Source organism: Sciurus vulgaris (genome assembly GCF_902686455.1).
Source record: "Sciurus vulgaris genome assembly, chromosome: 8".
In the NCBI taxonomy this organism is placed as follows: Eukaryota; Metazoa; Chordata; class Mammalia; order Rodentia; family Sciuridae; genus Sciurus; species Sciurus vulgaris.
The window spans coordinates 37,206,827-37,228,327 of NC_136468.1; the positions used below are offsets into that span (position 1 = coordinate 37,206,827).

At 37.0% G+C, this 21,501-nt stretch overlaps 1 protein-coding gene across 2 annotated transcripts in view; it reads right to left on the reverse strand.

Annotated features, from left to right (window-relative positions):
* Positions 1-12,995: 12,995 nt before the first annotated feature.
* TES (testin LIM domain protein) overlaps positions 12,996-21,501 on the reverse strand; it is a 40,601-nt gene continuing 32,095 nt past the window's right edge. For both annotated transcript variants that reach the window (XM_079150523.1, XM_079150524.1), the window contains exons 4-7: positions 20,306-20,641; positions 19,198-19,413; positions 18,641-18,799; positions 12,996-14,206 (exon numbers count right to left, since the gene is read on the reverse strand). In XM_079150523.1, the coding sequence (XP_079006649.1) occupies positions 14,018-14,206; positions 18,641-18,799; positions 19,198-19,413; positions 20,306-20,641 (900 nt within the window). In that variant the 3' untranslated portion in view covers positions 12,996-14,017. The remainder of the gene's footprint in view (positions 14,207-18,640; positions 18,800-19,197; positions 19,414-20,305; positions 20,642-21,501) is intronic.

A 21,501-nucleotide genomic window follows, 5' to 3' on the forward strand; every position in this document is an offset into this window, starting at 1 on the left:
TGTAGTATCCCCCCAAAAGCTCAAGTGCAAGACAATGCAAGAAGGTTTGGAGGAGAAATGGTTCGGTTTTGGGTTATAACCTTAATATAATCAGTGAGTTAATCCCTGATGGGATTGACTGAGTGGTAACTGGTGGCAGGTAAGGTGTGTCTAGAGGAGGTTGTTCATTGGAGGTGTGGCTTTGGGGTATAGATTTGTATCTGGCAAGTGAAGACACCTCTCTCTCTCCTTTCTGATCATCATGAGAGCCACTTCCCTCTGCCACGCTATTCTGCCATGATGTTCATCCACACCTTGAGTCTCAAGGAATGGAGACTGCTGTCTATGGATTGAGACCTCTGAAACCCTGAACCCCTAAATAAACTATTCCTCCTCTACAGTTGTTCTGCTTGGGTCCTTTAATTATAGCACCAAAAACACTGACCCAAAATCCTTTCTAGGATGCAAGTGAAATTTGACAGTACAGTTCATTTTTTTAATTTTTGATTGATTTGCATCTTTTAAAATTTTTTTTTTTTTTATTTTTACAGACTGCATTTTGATTGTACACAAACGGGGTACATCTTTTCATTTATGTGGTTGTACATGATGTGGATTCATACCATTCATGTAATCATACATGTACATAGGGTAATGATGCCTGTCTCATTCCGTCATCTTTCATACATTCCCTCATTTCCCTCTACATGATCTAAAATTCCTCCATTCTTCTTTCACTGCCACTCGCCCACCCCCATTATTTATCATCTGCCACTTATCAGGGAAAACATCCTGCCTTTCATATTTTGGGATTGGCTTATTTCACTTAGCATGATATTCTCTAATTCCATCCATTTGGCAAATGCCATACTATTATTCTTCTTATGGCTGAATAATATTCCATTGTGTATATATACCACAGTTTCTTTATTCATTCCTCTGTTGAAGGGTTGGTTCCACAACCTAGCTATTGTGAATTGAACTGCTATAAACATTGATGTGGCTGCATTACTGTAGTATGCTAATTTTAAGTCCTTTGGGTATAAACTGAGGAATGGGATAACTGGATCAAAAGGTGAGTCCATTCCAAGTTTTCTGAGGATTTTCCACACTGCTTTCCAGAGTTACTGCACCAACTCCACCAGCAAGGTAAAAGTGTGCCTTTTCCCCACATCCATGCCACCATCTATTATTGTTTGTGTTCTAGTTAATAGTCATTCTAAATTGGAGTAATATGAGATCTTAGAGTTGTTTTAATTTGTATTTCTCTAATTACTAGAGATGTTGAACACTTTTTCACATATTTATTAATCACCTGTATATCTTCTGTTTAGTGTGTGTTCAGTTCCTTGTCCCATTTATTGATTGAGTTCTTTGTATTTTTGGTGTAAAGTTTTGTAAGTTCTTTATAAATTTTGAAGATTAGTGCTCTATCTGAAGTGCATGTGGAAAAGATTTTTTTCCTACTCTGTAGGTTCTCTTTTCACATTATTGAGCGTTTCCTTTGCTGAGAAAAAGCTTTTTAGTTTGAGTCCATCCCTTTTATTGATTCTTGCTTTGATTTCTTGTGCTTTGGGAGTCTTGTTAGGGAAATCTGATCCTAAGCAAACATGATGAACATTCAGGCCTACTTTGTCTTCTATTTGGTGCAGGGTCTCTGGTCTAATTCTAAAGTCCTTGATCCATTTTGAGTTGAGTTTTGTGCAGGGTGAGATGGTTCTCTATTTAGAAGATCCAAAAAACTGCACCAGCAAACTTCTAGAACTAATAAGTTAATTCAGCAAAGTAGCAGGATATAACTTCAAAATGCAAAAATCTAATGCATTTCTATTCATAAGTGATGAATCCTCTGAAAAAGAAATTCAGAAAATCACTCCATTCACAATAGCCTCAAAAAAATAAAATAAAATACTTGAGAATTAATCTAACAAAAGAGGTGAAAACTACAGAACAGAAAAGAGAGAAACTGAAGAAAATCTTAGAAGATGGAAAGCTCTCCCATATTCTTGGATAGGCAGAATTAATATTGTCAAAGTGGCCATTCTACCAAAGGCACTATACAGATTCAATACAATTCCAATTAAAATCTCAATGACATACCTCATAGAAATAGAGAAAGCAATCATGAACTTCATCTGGAAAATAAGAGACCTCGAATAGCCAAAACAATCCTGAGCAGAAAAAATGAAGCAGGAGGTATCACAATACCAGATCTTAAACTCTACTATAGAGCAACAAAAACAGCATGGTATTGGCACCAAAATAGATAGGCAGACCAATGGTACAAAATAGAAGACACAGAGACGAACCCACATAAATACATTTACCTCATACTAGACAAAGGAGCCAAAAACATACAATGGAGAAAAGATAGCCTGTTCAATAAATGGTGCTGGCAAAACTGGAAATCCATATGCAGTAAAATGAAATTAAACTTCTATCTCTTGACAGTACACTTAATAAAATGGCTATTTCTATGAATGAAACTGTAGCTAATGAAAGTAATGAAAGTAACTAGCTAATAATGTTAATGAGTATAGAATGAAACCAGCAAATGGAGAAGTTCTTTCAAACCTGCATGATTCCATGTAGTATATTTGGATTTCTCTTTTCTTTTTATCTAGCTCCCTCTGGACTCCTGTAAATGCTTTATTCTTTGATGGATTTAATGAATGAATGAATGAAACTATTAATTGGTAATTAAGCAATATGTCAAATAGTTAAACAAAGATGAGGAGAAATGGTTGGGAAAGGAAGTTAATGGAACTTCCTTTAATGAAAAGGAGAAAGGAGGAGGGAAGCAGGGAATGGGGGGCATGTTCTGGTCTGTGGCATGGCTTATGTGCAAATCAAGTTAATGGGCACAACAATTTGCAAGGTTGGATGAGGGAGACACAGAAATGACTTTTCTTAGTAGTTGATAAAACCCCAATAACCTGTCAACTAGAACCTGAGAGTTCCATGGCTTGTTCATTGCCTAGGGAGGGAAGAAATAAGGAATTGTGTTGCTCAACTAAACACTGAATAACACAACCATTTTTTTGCAGTGAGTTGTCAGATAAGCAGATCCTTGATATCCTTTGCAGTGTAATGTATGCAGAGACAGCTTCAATGAGGTGAGCATTAGTAAATTTGGTGCTGTGAAATTTTAAAGCTCTCAGACCTTGCAATGTTTATTGTGGAAGTACCAAAGTGACTAGTAAAAGTTTTGGTTCTTCAGAAAAGAGAAAATACACTCAACTTGTCTTTACTGGGACCTAGAGTAACATGGAAATTATTTCAAAAGTTTCTTTGAAATGTCATATTCCATAAAGAGACTGGGATGTTTTATGAAAAGCTAACATGAGATGCTAATATAACTTTTATCTAGTGACTTATTTGTGTATATCCCCAGCCAGATGTTCTCCTTGAGTATCAGATTTCCAGTCCCAAATTGTCTGCTGTATCTCACCACTTTCCTTAACTTTGACATAATCTAGTGCAAGTATCATTTTCCTTTCATCATACCTCCTCCACACAATGGGTTTTCCATTCCTGTTGCTATCTCCACAGATCTTCCAGTTGACTTCTCTGCTCCCTGACTTTCAATCCTACTATGACCAGTTCTCTTAAATTCTATTTTTGCAGCATTTCTATTTATCCATCCACTTACCGAGGAAAACAGTGAAAATAACTTCTCATATTAGAGAAGATATTCCAACATCACAAGGATCCCACTTGGGGGATCATTTCCATCATCTTCTGTCTGGGATGGATCTTAATTACTTTTATGTTCTTTTACCTGCCTATCTCCTCCAAGAGACTATGAAGATTAGAGAACAGAGGTCTCTCTTTATTTACCTTCAGTTCCCCAATAACACAATGTAACACATGGCCTAGTTAAGGGATATTTGTGGAATGAATACATGGTCTGCCCTCATTAGAGAAGGTTAATTCCTACAATAGACAACTCTAATATTAGTGGCTTAAAACCAATAAATACACATTTCTTGCTTACATTTTGGTCTAGTAAGAGACATGTGGAGGGTAGAGGCTTCTTTATCTTTTGGCACCACCATTTTGTAGTTGTAATGGCCTGGAAGGGAATTACGTTACACGTGTCCAATAGGACACATGCCCTATTGGCAAAATCCCAATCACAAAGCCCCTCACAACTTCAGGGAATGCTGGAAAATACAGTTCCACTGGAAGTAAGTTTGATGATCATCTGGCCAGTGTATGGCATACTATCCTCCTAACTCTCTACTATTTTCAATGATAGTAGTCATTTTGGAGAGCGTCTTTTTGGTTTTACCTCCCTTATTCCCACTGTGTACCCCAAACCCTGAAAAAAAGCAAACAAAATTCATTTGGGAGATTTTGAACTATTGTGCTTCAGTTGCTCGACTCTACCCTTGGGGTAAAACTGTTTTGTCGTGTGTGAAACAATTGGAACCATTTGGTTTTCTTTCTGGAGAATTTTGCAATCCAAGCCAATAGGCTAGTCAGCTTCTCGGTATAATGGGATTTATAACGTGTGAATGCAGAAATTTCAGGGCACCCATCTTTTATTTGGCATATACACTGAAGACAGAGAAATGTGCCTACAGAGAAAGAAAAATGGAGCCAATGTTCAGAGAGGAGTCTGGACGAGAGTAAGATGGAGAGAAGGGTGATGGCTGTTCCTTCTTAGGCTGCATACTTCCTATCCACCTCCTGTGTATCTAAAATAAATAACTTTCTTGTGACTTTGGAAAAGATAAAAAAGTAATCCTAACCATGAAGACCCCTAATTAGGTGAGGATCTAATTCCATAAAGAATTTGAAGCAGACAAAATGAGAACTCATAGAACAAAGTTGGCTGGAAATGTAACGGTTGCTACATTAGAAGAGGGACAGATTCTACTCACAGCTCCCTGAAAGTCAAAATAAAAAATGAAATACAGTAGTCCTTCTTTATCCATGGCTTAACTTTCTGTGGTTGCAGTTATAGTGATCTACCAGGGTCTGAAAATACTAAGTGGAAAATTCTAGAAATAAATCAGCTTTAAATTGCATGCCATTCTGAGATATGTGATGAAGTTTCATGCTGTCCCACCTAGGACATGAATCTTCCCTTTGTCCAGCATATCTACACTGTAAATTCCACCTTCCCATTAGTCATTTAGTCTTGGTTATCAGATTGACTGTCATTGTATCACAGAGCTTATACTCAAGAGACACTTACTTATTTTACCTTATAATGGCCCCAAAGGACAAGAACAGTATGCTAGTTTCTTGTCACTGTGACCAAAATTCTTGACAAGAACAACTTAAAGGAGAAAATGTTTATTTTGAACTCACAATTTCAAAGGTTTAATACAAAGTGAATTCCATTGCTCTAGGCCCAAGGTGAGACAGAACACCATGATAGAAGGTTGTAGCAGAGGAAAGCTGCTCACCTTATGGTAGCCAGGAAGCAGAGAAAGAGTAAGTGGAGTCAGGGACAAACTATATTTTCTTCAAGGTAAGCACCTCTGTGACCCACTTACTCCAGCCATGCCCTACCTGCCTAGAGTTGCCACCTGGTAATACATTCATACTATTAACCCATAAAAAGATTAATCCATTGACTAGAGTTTAGCTTTCATGATCTCATTATTTCATTGCCTGTGTTAACATAGGCTCTTTTGGGGGACACTTCAAATCCAAAACATTATAAATAGTAATGATGGCAATATGGATATGCTAAGAGAATCCAAAAGTGCTCCCTCTAGAGAAAAGGTGAAAGTTCCCGACTTAGTAAGGAAGGAAAAGCATCCTAAGTTGAGGTTGCTAAGAACTATGGTGAGAACAAATCTATTTGTGACATTGTGTAGAGAGAAAAATAAATTCAGCTTAGTTTTGCTGTCATGCCTCAAACTGCAAAAGTTATGACCACAAAGCATAAGTGCTTAGTTAGGACAGACACGGCAGTGCATTTCTTTCTGTATGTATAGGATAAACACAGTATATGTAGGATTTGTTACTATCCACAGTTTCAGGCATCCACGGAGGCAGGACCCTGGAATGTATCCCCTGCAGATAAAGGGGAGGGGAGCTAATTTGAGGTTGTTTCTCTTACTCTCAATTTCAGATAGAATATCTATGTCTTCCTTTGGGGAGTGAAGCTATGTGTTAGCATTAAGATCTGATAGTGATTTCTTGGGCAGTGGGATAAAAATGATTCTTATGGAAATGTTCCTAGACTAGACCATCATAAAGGAACCCAATTCGTACATGAAAACATAAAGTAATGCCAGGAAACTTAGAGGAAAATTTTTAAATTTTTAAAAATCAAATAAAAACAATAGCAGCAACAACAATAATAATGTATTTACAAGGTACAATGGGTTGTTTTTATATACACTGTAGAAAGATTTTATCAAGTTAAATAACATATTCCTCCTCTCATATACTTATCATTTTTGTGGTGAAATATTTAAAATCTACTCTTTTAGTAATTTTTGAAATACATAATGCATTATTAACTGTGATCACCACACTGTGCAACCACTCAGTCTTATTCCTTCTGTCTACCAAAACTTGGAAATGTGATATGTGCATGTGACAAAATTTTAACTTCATTACATGTACCATGCAGTCCCTTTTGATCTAATATTTTTATGCCTTCTTTGGTTATTTGTACACCCTCTGTCCTTGAGTCTCTCCCACCTCCCATTTGGACTGCTGATTTGTTGAATTCTTTACACCATGTCTCTTCTCTAGAAGGTAAAATACCAGGAAGGCAAGGATCTTGTTTTGTTCTCTACCTTGGTACCAGTTCTCCAACCATTCCTGACACACAACAGAAATACTCAATAAATATTGATGAGAATAATGAATAAATAAAGGAACATGGAGAAGTGGAGATGGCTACCTGCAAGATAATAAAAATTGGGTAGGACTGAGTTCTGCAAACTTGGGCAGAGAGCAGCTAGAGGTATGAAGGAGAAATGCAGAAGAGAAAAGGGAATTTTATTAAGTATTGTTGAGGGTAATATGATTGGTTCCATGTATTGCCATTTTTTTGGTCAATGGAAGTAATTGATTTTTTTAAAAATTGCTGTGTCTACAGAGCTATGTTTCTTTGTCTACTCCATGTCTTAGAAAGTTGAACAAATGAGTTTCATCTCAACTAGAAATTGCTAATCTGGATTTCATGGCTTATTTAGGTGTTGCTTAATTCATTTTCTTATTTGCCATTTGTGCAGTGTATATGATGAGGTATGTCCTCATTGGGTGCTAGGGAAATAAACATGAATACAATTATAGTCCTTCACTAAGTGGGGCCATAATATTGGAAAGCTAGTAGTACAGGTCATGGCCTTCATGAACATAGGATGGGTCCTAAACCTGGGATAAGACAGGGCAATGGATTAACTTTTCGAAGTTACCTACCTTTGTAAAATCACAGAGGTATGAAAGACGCTACTACCTTCAAGACACGAAACATTTTGATATGTCTAGATAGCAACGTGTGAATGTGGAAGGGATATGAAAACAGGCTGGATCACTCAGGTGCTTTAAATGGGAATAGAAATGCCACCTTTGTCTGATACTCTGGTAGAAGAAGAGAGAATGGATCAGAACAATATTTCCCAAAGTGTAAAATTCAGACTTTTAGCATCATCATCTCCTGAAAATTTGTTAGGATGCAAATCCTCGGGCCATTCCCAACACCTGTGGAGTCAGAAACACAGGTGAGGTCCAGTAATCTGTTCTGCAGACCTGGGTGCAGTGATTCACGCCTGTAATCCCAGCAACTTGAGAAGCTGAGGTAGGAGGACTACAAGTTCAATGCCAGCATCAGCAAGGTACTGAGACCCTCAGCAATTTAGGAAGACCCTGTCTCAAAACTAAAAAAAGAAAAAAAGGACTGGAGATGTAACATAGTGATGAAGTACCCCAGATACAATCCCCAGCATCAAGAAAAGGGGGTGGGGGATGATACCCACTGGGTGATTTTAATGCATACTAAAGTTTGAGAACCACTGACTTAGAACAAGGGTGAGACTACAGACAAGAAGACCTTAAAGGAATTTACAGTGTACCTGGTGAGAAATGATAAGGTTATGAAAAGAAGTTTGGGTATGGTAAAGGAGATGCAGAGATAGACTCAAATAAGTGTTTCAAATGGTCAGATAAATCAGCATGGAATAAATTATCACTTGTGTGGGGGTTGCATTTGGTAGAGAAAATAACAATGATTGCAACTTAAAAATGGGAATGAGATGGTGGGAGGAATAACCCAAGATAAATCCAGTAACCAGCCACCCAAGTCATCACCTTGTCTCTTGCTCTTGAAACCAAAGTTTTGAAACTTGATTCTTTGCTTCTGCTGGCAGGTGAGACTGGAGTTTCCTGGCTTCTGTTGGCGGGAGGGGTTTGCATAAGTTCGCAGACCTCGGCTACCGAGAGATTTGGCAGCTCTCAATTGGCAGCTCTCAGTGGTGAGCCGTGCCCTCCAGTGTTGCAGAGACTCTAGCAGCTCACCCTCAATTTCTTCTTTCCCTGTTCTTGTCTTATAAATTTGAAGAATGAGATTCATGTATCAGGATGAGTGAGTGTATGAGTAGGATTTGTTGAAGGAAAAAAACAAACAGAATTCTTGCAGTGCAACAGGGGACTGGATAGCAGGTTTTCTCCCTCCCAGTGTGTCAGTCTAGGGGTTTATATAGCACTTGGAGTCACTGCTGTTGTTGTAAACTTATGCTAAATAGGGTTTGGAAAAGAAGTAAACTGTTGGTTAACTCTTGAGTTCCATCTTCCATTTGGGTCTTCCCCACTTCCATTTTCTGCCAGCAGGTCAGAAAAAAGGAGGTCGAGTTTGGCGGATGCTCTATGCTTGCAGGTTCTGGGCTCCTGCAGCAGGTATCTGCATGGTGCTCTGGCCTGGCTGTGGAAGGCTGCCTCACAACCTGCATGTCTGCATGGTGGGCTCCATCGGCCTAAGGCCGTGCCTGCCTCCTGTGCTCCAACCCACCCAGGCCCATTCTCCTGCTGCACTGCTCTGCTGCATCTTCTTGTCAGGGACCAGTAGGCTGGTTGCACAGCTTGGCAGTCAAGAAACCACGTCACCCTGACTCCACATCATTGCTGGCTCTGAAGTAGATTTCTGCCTAAGATCTCATCTCATCACGAGCCAAAAGAAACTCCAAACTTCAGAACCACACATACGTGCATACTGTGTCTAGGTGTAGACTTCGCTTCTAGACAATTATTCACCATTGCTGTATCTGTCATTTGCCAATTCAGCAGTCATTTATCCTTTTCCATATCAGAAAATAATTCCCCACCCTAGGTAGCTAGATGGCCAGTCCTCAGGGTATGAATGATTGACTAAGTCAGTCATGACTACTCTGTTTCCTTTTGCCTTTGATGGGGATGAAAGCATGTGACTTAGCTTTAACCAATGACATGGACGTGTGGGTAAGTCTGCTAGTTCTGGGAAGAGTTTTCCTTCTCATCTAGAGAGTAAACATGTGTTTGCCTCTATTCTCCTCTTACTTTGGTATTGTCATGTGAAGGAATGGTGCTTGGATGTTGGACAAACCTTAGAATGGAAGGTCACACAAAGAGGACAGCAGCAAAGAGGGATTCCAACGAACTTGCCAAACTTGGGCTAGCCTGCATTTTGTGTTTAAGCCATTCTTAGTTTTTAGTCACTTATTGCCAAAAGCATTCTGAACTACTCACCTTTCTGTAGGAGACTAATAGGACTAAACTCAGCATACCTCCCAGCCCTGTTTATGTTCTGCTTTAAGAACATCCTCATCCGACCTAATCTCTTCCCACACTAACTACCTCTATACCCTCTGAGATCCAACTTCTGTGAACTGCAGACGCCCTTGTATTCAAAACCTCTTTATCTCCTTGCTGCAACAGACACCTGGTAATCCCCAAAGTTTTTTTTTTTTTTTTTTCTTTTTGTCAACTTTCAAGTAGAGGCTGGTTATTTTTTTTTTTTTTTTTTTTTTTTTTCTCCCATGTAGGCATTCCACAGCACCTGTGGGGGTTGGTGTCTTTCTCAATTTTCATTTCTACTATTTTGTTTGTTTCTAACAATGACAGCTTTTTGAAATATAGTACATGGTCTCAGATATGTCCACCAATTTCTAAGCTTAGTTCCCATCTTTTATAAATTCTAGAACACTCCTTCACATTCTTTGATGTTAAACAACCCCCATTCTTGTTTTCTCTGTTGCGATTCTTGACCTCAACATATTCACTGATGTCCAACACTTGTGTCTACTTTTTCTTAACACTCTTGTCCTCCATCCTACTCAGCTGTAATTGTGGGGAGGAGGAGAATCAATAGGACTTGACCAGAAGGCATCTGTGTAGACTCCTAAACCCAGTCCTCCTTTGAATTATACCATGGTACCCTCACAGTCAGTGTATGGAGAAATCGGCTTCCACATCTCTGCATTCAATAATGGCTGACTCTAGTAATGATAACTGGGTACAAGTTGCTTTTCTTATTGTCTGAAGGTCAAGATATTCTGGGGAAAAGTATCATGGAAGAAAAATCAATAGCAGCCTTTAAAAATGTCAGCATAAAATGCCATTCAAAACAAGTATAAAAGGTTAATGCCATTTGGTTTTGAGCGTTTCAAAATATATTGTCAGATGAATAGAAGCTACAATGACATGTTCCCTATGAAAGGACAAAATAATTAGCCAAAGCTATTTAAGCATCTGGTGAAAATATGAGTCTCTTAAGCCAGAATGTCTTTCATGTTTGTGCTCAAAACACCCACGTCCCCCAGGTGCAGCGGTTCCTTATCATGTATGTGAACGTTCAGTAAAAATCGCCAGGTTGGCATCAAGCAGTTAGATAACTGGAGGTCAGTAAAGGACAGAGTGTCTGGTAAGAAATTGGGTAAAGTGTTCTGATTTGGAGACAATGATGGAGTCATAAGTTTTGTAAGGAATTAAATGAATACCTAGAAGACAAGTTCAGATATGCCAGGGCATCTTGAGACAAAGGCTTCATACTGATCTTGGGTGGTGGTGTCATTTTGGTAACCATGGTGAAGTCAGATGAGTTTAAACACTAAGTGTAGGAAATTGCTTAAGGATGAGTCAATAATGAATCTCTGGTAAAATTGGGCTGAAATCCTTCAAAGTCAGACTTGGAAATATATGTTTGAAGACATATACATAAGTTTCAGCTAGAGTTGATTAAGGAAAAAACAATCCTCAGTCCCTCATTTCTAGGGGAAAAAAGATAAAAGATAACATAAAACATATGAAGGCCATTATGAGTCTCAAGAGCAACTCAGATTTCATAAGAGCAGTAACAAAATCCACTGATTTCTCAGAAGTTTATATCCAAGCAAAATTCTTCCACTTAAAGATTAATAGGATAGGTACAGATTATATGGAGTTCCTGATTAATCTTCTAATGTAGGCTAATTCTTCTAATAAGGATTATAAATGTATTACCACAATAATATGCTTCAGCAATTAATGTGTCAAAATCTTTTGAACTTTCTGGATCTCAGGAGAGAATTATCCCTTTCCCCATCCAACCCTTTTCTGTCTAGTCCCTATTGCTGTTCAGGGGATAGGAAAAGCAGAAGTCATCATTGTATCTTGTAATATCCAAGATGGGACAACTCTTCTCTGTTGTGCCATCAATGGACTGTGGCATTTTCTCCCTTCCAATGTGAGGATCTCTATTGCTAACTGCAGAGATGTTGTTAAATGCTTATATTAAGCATAAAAATAGAAAATAGAATTTACACGGGGTTCTGATGAAACTTCTATCATTTGATTCATGGGAAATAATTAGAATAAAAGATTATCCTACATTATCTACATTTGGAGAAATAAAATGCACAGATCCAGATTATCTTCCACGCAGTTTATTTCTTCCAGAAATGGCCTAATATACATGCAATCTTTTGGGTAGCAAATGATGGATTTGGTAAAATTTCTTGGGCTTCTATATCCCTAATGCAGCCTGATTCTATCGCAGCTCGAGGCCTGGGGCCAGGCTGGCCAAGAGTCGTGCCATTTGTGTGAGGGATTTCTTCTTCAGTTTATTCTCAGTTAGCCACATCTGGGAAAGGTAAACTGTTGAACTTCATGCATAAAATGTTGTGAAAAATATATCTATTACTATTTAAGATAAAGGAAAAAAGGTAAGCATCAAGTAATATTTATACACAATGGTATTTGTAATAGTAAAAAAAATTTTATTTGTGGATGGATCATTATTTATATGTGGTGCTGAGGATCAAATTGAAAGCCTCACACATGCTAGGCAAGTGCTCTACCACTGAGCCACAAACCCAGTCCCTTATAATATTAGCTTTTAAAATTGCATGCGGAATTAGAGTACTTATTTCTGTGTGGTAACACATATTCAAGTTGCAAAAGATAACTTTTCCATGGTTGGAGATGGTATGGTGCGGAGGGAATGTGTCTATTTGTATGTATGCATGTGTATGTGTGTGTACAAGAGATAAAGAGAAGCACTATCTAACCTGAGCTACAAAAAATAAAACCAAATTATTCTGGGATTATGTCAGAGAAAAGTACCACTTCCAGTAAGAGAAATACTTCAGACTGAAGAAAGCAAGCAAGCACTCACCGTCTTAGATTATTAGGAAGAGAATACTGTTTCCCATTTACTTCGTTTCTCACAGTAGGTTGCTGTAAAAGGATTTCTTAAGAAAGTGAGAGTTACAACTCAAGCATAAGAGTAATATTGTCAGTATTTCCCGGAAAAGTTTCCCCAACTTCAGTTAAAATATTTTTTTCTAGGAGAAAAAAATAAAACTCTTGCATGACCTGAAAATAACTGAAATGTCCTGATTTAAAATTTCATAAAACTTAACCCTTCCTAAGACTTCTAAAATGAAGTCTAGTTTCTTCTCTTCTGTCAGAACCTTTTATTCTGAATAGTTTTTCTCCTTGGAGACACTGCCCTCTACTGTACCACACACTTAACTGCAGAAGGATTATTTTATTCAAAAGGATGTGGAGGGGGAAAAAAAGACAGTTACTCAAGTGCAAGACTTTATTTTGTATAATACACATATAATTCATTACATTTAATTTTCATAGTGAATAACTATGTATGGAACTATACAAGGAAAAATAACATCAGAAATACCTAAGGATGGAAGTATATAGGCAAAGACATATCTACGAACAGGTTTAAAAGTATCATAAGACAGTATATCCATTGGATAAGACTGAAAACCATGCAAAACATTTATTCAAACCATGACAGGCAAGTGCAATCATTACAAGTTATAGTTTTCTGTGTACAAAAATGACATGTTCTTTGGATTGAAAACGACATAAATGAGTAGCATGGCTTTTATGCCTGAGACAAAAATCTACTGAAGTTAAAAAGTGTGGATATCATTATGTCATATATGATAATAAAAAGGCCACAGATGGAGAGCTTCAGTTTACAAAGAAAATACTGAGAGGTAGGGCAAATAAAATACACAGAAATGCAATAAAGAAAATGCCATCTCTGCCTGAACCAGGAAAGAGCAAATGCATAGGCATTCAAATACCAGCTCCACATATTGCACTGCATTTCTATTTTCTCTGTCAAAAATAATCAACTGTGCAACAAATATAGAGCCTTGGCATTAGGGCAAATTTAATTTCCTTTTCACTTCACACATGAAGGAAAGAAGAAGTAGAAAACTATGAATGCTCATCTTTCCATTAAGGAAATTAACTTTTAAGAGTTTTTAATATACTGCGTTTGGCACCAAGGATATAGGGATTTGAAGGTTAATTATAGCCAAGCTTCCAACACAAAGATTTTATATTTGGAAAGCTAAAGTTATTTACCATTTTAAAAATCAAATGCTTAAAGCAGGTTTTTAAAGTTGAGACAAAAAATTTAAGGAAAAAACAATACAGAAAGATACTGAACAAAATCTGATTCTCTTTATAGTTTTGTTTCCCCCTTTATTATTATGATTTTTTTCAAATTGCATTTTACAGTAGAAATGCAGACCACTTTGGATAGGTACGCTCAATATTGCTTGCCTCTCTCCTCTTAAGACATCATCTTCTTGCATTCTATTGAACAGAAAACCATCCCTTCTACGGGCATGAACTTCTGCCCAATGAGGCTCTTGCTGCAGCAGGAGCACAGAAAGCACTCTGTGGTTGCGTGCCAGCTAAAGCTGTTGTAGGTCACCCGTTGCACTTCTGGATCAATGGCATTGTGGCATCCTTGACACACCTGTTCAGGAAAAATACAAGTGAGGAGAAAAGGGTGAGAGATCAAACTACGACAGTAATATTTTCATACAATGAACATGTTTCTTCAGATGGTAAATTCAAACTGAGAATGACCACCTCTGAAATATACAACTCAGAGTGAGTGATCTTCTTGTTAGTCTTTTAGGCCAATAACCTTTAATGGGGGTCTAAATGCTGAGCACTGTGAGAGGTAGAAGATGAAGGCCAGATGCATCATTGTTGCTTGGGAGATGTCCCCATGGTGTTATAGGTGGAAAGTCTTGACAAGTTCTAATTAAGTACATTTTGACGTATTCTATTAAACGGAACATTAGTAATTATAAAGAAGTTTATGAGATGATATTTCCTCATGCATTAAAGGCTTTGAAGTGGTAATTTTACCAGTCTTACTATCACACTGAAGATTATTAACACCACTAATTCCTAGATAGTGAATTAAAATCATGTTCAAAGTAATTAAGAACTCAATTAAAAATACTGACAGTGTTGAGAATAATGAGTTTGCACTAAAAATACAAATTGTGGTTAACTAGCTTCTGTTCTGTCATAAGATCAGTTGTAATATATGTAAATCTAATATTGTATTAGATTAATTGTATTATATTTTACTAATACTTATATCCCCCAAACCATTCAATATTATGTTATACTCAAATATACATAAGATGTACACATACACATGGCATCCACACAACACATGATTTTCTTAATTGAACATGTATGGGAAGAAAATAAAAACTAACTCATTGACACCTTTAAAGCACTGGACAGTTCATGTGGCTTGTTTATCTGTTTTCAATGAATGTGAAAATATAAAGTCTTGTGTCAAGAATTTTACAACAAGAACCAAGAGGATTGTCCAGTATATGATAGTTACTAATCCTGATCTCTTAAGGAATTAGAGTGACAAGGGGTGGGAATGAGGGGATTGAGTAGGGTCATTTAGTCTGAACCTTCTTAGCTGAAAAGATTTTAAAATGTGGCTGCTGCTGAGCGGATAGACAGGTTTAGGCAGGGAAAGGAGGCCTATTACATATTCACTGCAGACCTGCAATATATTTCCCAGAATGTTTTAGGCCTACACTGCTTCTAATTCCAGAGATTAGAGTTCTGTAAATCTACAAATTATATCAACTCAGTCTTCCCTGGAAAACAAGGGAGATCCTTTCTTTGCATGATGGATACACTATTCCTGAATATACTAAAGATCAATACTATAATTACAAGCACACTCCTAATTTGTAGCTGCTCTATATAAGTAAATGCTTTTGTATATATTTAATTTTATAGCTTTATAATTCATTCAGAATGTGGTCTTATAGTTTTCTATATTTTATATTAATCATTCAATATTTTTAAACTTATTCACATAAGTTTATTTCATACAATGTTTTAATTGCTACTTTTTCTCAGTTGTGTAGTACTATTTTTGGACCTATTTATAATGAAGTAAAACACACATTTTCATTTTGCAGAAAAAAAACATACTATTTAATTGCATGTGGAATCAAGGAAATTATTTAGGTAAAAAAATAAATACACTAATGGTATAAAGGATTTAGGGTTTGTGGGTATATAAAACTTAGTTTTACTAATGATTTGATCACTAATAATGATTTCATACCAAAATCTTAAATATAATTCCAGACAAAATTTGTAGATCCCTACTTGTTCAAAAATCTCAAAGTTGCTATACACCAGGGGCCTTGATGCTGTAGAAATCTTTGGGGAGATGATGCCCTCCACCAGATTCTTCCTGGCATTATATTTGCTTCTTAAACCGCTCATATTTCAAAGTTTTTATTTTCTTCAATCCCCATTCTTTTGTTTTATATTTGTATTTTCAGTGCTGAGGATTAAACCCAAGGCATCCTGCAAGCTAATCAAGAACTCTACCACTGAGCAATACCACCAGCCCTTTGAGACAGGGTCTCCTTAAATTTCACAAGCTGACCTTGAACTTGTGATCCTCCTGCCTCATTCTCCTAAGTAGCTGGAATTCCAGGAGGGCACCACCAGGCCCAGCTACTTGTTTTATTTGAATACAGGATGTGAAACTGCTAGTGACACCTGTAATACACTTTGGTAGGAGGGTCCTGTGAAATCTCATAGATGTGAATCCTGGGGTGGCCATGGAATTCTAGTGACTATGCAGAGACAAACTAGGTGCATATCTCATTTTCTTCCTTCCAGGTAATTTTTATCTCAGAAATGTCCTGTTTAGAGTTTAGCACATGTCTTCAGGTCTAAAAATAATGTGTACATTTTTCTTCTCTTTTATTTAAGATTAAAAGACCTAAGCAAATCAATGCTCTGAACTAAACAATCTTCAAAATTTTACATAATACATCAAGATGCATGTGCAGCAATCTTTGTTGTTAGATGGAATTTGTTCAGATGATTGATAGATAGATATGCTCATTTTAATATCAGGAAAAGGTCAATGTTATATCTTACTGAGAAAGTAAACCTTCTTAAAGAAATGATGCCTATTATAAAATTAAATAATTTTGGAAATTTAAAAAAAATTCTATCTGTAGTATTTTCCTTCCATTGGTTAGATATAATGTTTAAAACAGTTGCATAAAGAACTTTCCTCTATTGAAACATTTATTCAACTCCTATTTATCAAGCACCCACTATGTTGTTCTAGTATTTGGAACAGAGAAGAAGCTCTCAGCAAGTTTATGTTCTAGTCTGGAGAACAATGTTATACATCTGACAAAAAGAAAAAAAAAAATACTATTATGATCTCTCTCTTCCACATAGAAACAGTTGCAAGAATACTTGTAGATGTTTTTAGCTAAATATATTAAGCCTCATAGTGATTTAACATCTTGTTGCCAGGTAAAAGGAAGGTCCATGGTGATGTCAAAGTAAATGAGAAACACTAGAAAATGAGTCAGCTAAATATTTCCCAAGTGTAGACACTGGTAATATGTAAATAAAAGAGCAATCTCTTGAGCGAGCTACTTAAGAGTCTAGTGGAGACAGGTGAATGAGAAGTATCAACAACCGCACATACCCTCCCCTCTATGGGAACATGAAATCTTGCAGAGAGAAAGGGGTGGTAGCTTGGAGCAGGCAGTAAGAAAGGTGTTGTGAAAAAAGGTAACTCCTCGATTGATTCTAGAGAAATGTGCAGGCACAGTCAGGTAAAACAAGGAACAGGAGGACATACCAGACAAACCAGTAAGAGTGAGCAGAAGACAAAGAACAATGTACGAACTAAAGAAAGCAGATAATAATGTGGAAATATACAATCTGGGCTGGATAACTAGTAAAAGTGACAGGAAAGGCAGGATGGAGCCAGATTTAGTAAACAAAAGCTTAGTGATCACATTTGCATTGGAAGATTGTTTCCCATAATTATAGAAGATGGCTTTGAAGCAAGATGAATAACAGAAGTGGGGGACAGATTTGAGACCACTGTGATAATCAAAGTGACAAAAAACAAATGTCTGAAATGGAATAGCTGTACCTGCAATAAGCTGAGATACAACGAGGAGGCAGAGCTCACAGAAAACAAATGACTATATCTGGGGCAACAGGTTCAAATTGGCTGAAAATTGGCAGTGACATCAAAACTACTATCTTTTTTCAATTTATAGTTTAAATAAGAACTATATAAATATGTAATTTTATTCCTTAGGCAGGAGTCTCCCCTGCCTGATGGCTTACAGGAACATTTAACTATTACATTCTCCTACATATAAAGAAATACAAGTCTATTCTGATACTCCTGGCTTATAAGCTCTACCATATATGGTCAACTTTTTACCCTTTATCTACATTGCCTATCGCTTGGCCATTATACAATAGCAACTCTGTGGAAGCACAGTATACGCAAGAAAAATTATACTCTCACATTAAGTAACAATGTTTGGGTCACAGAAATAAATCTAAATATGCAGGTCAAATTTTGTTACACTAAATCAATTCAAAGAGGGTTAAAAACAAAAACAAAAACAGGCACTGTACAATCTCCAGGTAGCGAAAACAAAGTTTTAGTGGGTGGTCCAATAACAAACAGAAACCACACATGTTTAGAGAGCTCAAGTTATGAACAGCTGCCAGAAACGTTTATTTAAGTGTAATCTAACCTGAACCCAGGAGAATAAATCAATCTTATTTCCATTAAGGATTATATTTTTTCCATGAGGGTTTTATTATCTAGCAGCACTTATAATCTACACTGTAAACACACAGGTAGAATGAACTGTTTTGAGGTTGTTTGTAGTCAATGCAGGTACTGTTTTGGAACTGCCTGGATTTTAACACCCTGTGATAGGAACCACATGGTTTCTATGTAACAGGAGTGCTATCTGCCTCCCATTTGTGAAAGGCTTTAAGAGAGGCATAAACTCAGGCCCTCAGCAGGCTGAAGCAACCATAGCCCTACAAGGCTTCTCACCACAGCATGATTCTTCACATAGCACGGCTTGCACACAGGCTTGTCATTGACCATTACATATATTTCCCCCGCTAGGATGTTGTCACAGTCAAAGCAGCAGAAGTGTTTCAGATGCCAGTTCTGGTTTTCTGCCTGGGTATACTCATTGCTGAATATAAGCTGGGAAGAAGATTAAAAAACAAGATGAATCAGGCATTTTTCTTTGTGCTACAGATAACAAACAAAGCTAGGTTCTTTAAACAACAAGGCATTTAGATCTACAAGCAGATCAAATACTTTCTTGGGACTTAAAGTTTGAAAATAATAAAAATAAACTTGAATTTGTGCTTCACTTAGTCCAAATCAATTTTTTGTTTCTGAACAGTCTTTCATCAGTAAACACAAGACAGACAGACATCCAGAATGCATGAAGTTGAAAGTTTCTTTCATTAAACTTCTCTGGATGTAAATGAAGCAATCAATGTTTGGTTAATTTCTGCTGCCTTCCAGTAAAACAGCCACAGGGGGCAAGGGGAGCCTATATGCAGCCTATATGCAGGTGGCCCCATAGAACAAACCTCATCACAGCCAGCACATCGTGGTTTCTCGCTGTCACAGTAATGTCTGCCACAGTATAGCTTCCCATTCTTCCAAAAATAAATCATGTCCACCAGGAGTTCACAGCAGGTACTGCAGACAAAACAAGCTGGGTGCCACAGTTTATCGTAGCCAGCCCTTTCAGCATAGATGGCTGGGTCACCTTCCTTCATACTCTGTTTGCAGCAATAGCAGGACTAAAAGGGAAGCATCCAAAACAATCTGGTCATCAAAAGACATAGTTTCCTCATCAGTGTCAGCAGGAATTCAGAGCAACGATTTCAAGAGAAACAATTTCTACTGAAATTACTAACTCGTCTTTCCAGATAATAAGGTATTAATATTTCTGTGAAATGGAATCTTTTATCTTAATTTAGGCTGCTCAAAGCTATGCCTTTTGCCCTATGTGTAATAGAACATTGTTTCCTGAATTAAAGTCACTTATGGAAAAAAGCTAATAGTAATTTTCACCTCAATTTTATATGAATTCTCTAAAAAATGACTACATTAAGAGTTTATTAGTAATTTTTTTCAGGACGGAAGTTGATGTGTCAACTGGATCTATGAAAAATATGATCCATTAAGTTTAGTTCTAAGGCTTTGCTCATTTGTGTCATACCTGCCTTCTTTCTACCTTCAAGTCATTAGACAAAGACTTCCTTCTCTGGAAGCGACTTAAAATAAAAACGCTTGTTGATACTGTCACATAAATTTAATCAGGAATTTTAGGCATGTTCCCATAAGCAAAAGTGAATTAACCTAAGTACGTATTATTCTTATAGGACGAGATAAGCAAATAACAATTTCACAATTCTGTTTTAGCATGCTATATTCAAGCAGGATGCCAATGTCAACTACTGTGGATACATAATATTCATGATTATCCTTGGTGACAGATGACCAGAAAACATGGTTTTAGACAGAAGTTTCAAACATAATGACTCTAAAATAAGTCTAAATTGAATTTTCATTTACCATTTACCTATTCCTTTTGGAAACAGAGAAACGGCCCTCCAAAAAAAATTCTAAGAAAGGGAAAGTACCTGTAAAATATACTGACCGGGTAATCAATGTGACCATTCTACTTACGTATTGTGTTTCTTTGTGCTCTGCAGATTTGTTCTCCACGGGCCCTGCTGCTGCTGGGGTGTTTCTGTCCCCGCCAGGAATGTACATTTTGTCAGGGCCTTGAGTGTCCATTTCACAGGGAAGTTTGACATCTCCTACTCCCAAAGCCTCGTTCTTGTATTTCTTCACAAACTGTTCCATCTCCTTCACCTCTTTGGGAGATAACTCATGGCACTTGGAAGGGTCCTGGTCATGTGCAGGGAGCTGCTTTGCCAGCTGCTTTTTCCGGTACTGTGCCCCCTCCGAGCCTGCCACTGGCTGCTTATCCTTGGGCAGCATCTGCATGTACTGCCTGGCCTGAATGACAGGGGCCAATGTTAAAAGGGATAAGTCCTGGTGACTAGGCAGTGCAATCTTCTATAACACATATAAGAAGCAAGTTACTTAAGAAACAAGTGGGTTTTATTCAGTGTTAGCAGTTTACCCTCATAGTACAAGTATCTTGAGATGCTAGCACATTAAAAAAATGGTACACTAAATGATTTAGTTGGGTAATAAATACATTTTTATCCATGAAATTAATTTTTTTTCAGTTTGTAAAAATATTTGGATTACTACTGTTTATGTGTGCTAAATATAATTGAAAAAGAACACAAACTTAGGCAAACTTGATCAGAATGGTCTAATGGTCAGCAACATTTTTATCATATAAAATGTGATGTTATCATGCGATCCACTTTAATGATATAACTAACCTTCCTAAAAGACTTCCAAATGCTTCACCTAATTGTCCTGATAGTGGAAGGAGCTTAATACAAATTCACACTTTTTAGCCTTACACAGTAAAAGAAATATAATGTTGAACATTTTTTGTTCAGTTCTAACAATATCAGAAATTCTTTTCTTTAGACATCTTCTATCATCTTACAAGATATCTTAATTTACTTGAGTGGAGGAGTTACTAGATTGATACAAAACATCTGATTTCATGTAATTATTAAGATTGTTAGACCACTCTTTAAAAGAGAAAACATATCTAGGTAGTCAAAGTAATTGCATAAGGGGTTTAGTCTTATTTTCAAAAGATTCTAATAGGGGTCAGAAGTCAAAGTAATAAAAGTCACAGAGAAGTAATAGATGTGGAGTTATGTGAGGTTGATTAGGTCAGTAAAGGAACTGTTCTAAATAACAGTCCAGGAACTTGGATAAAGAGACTC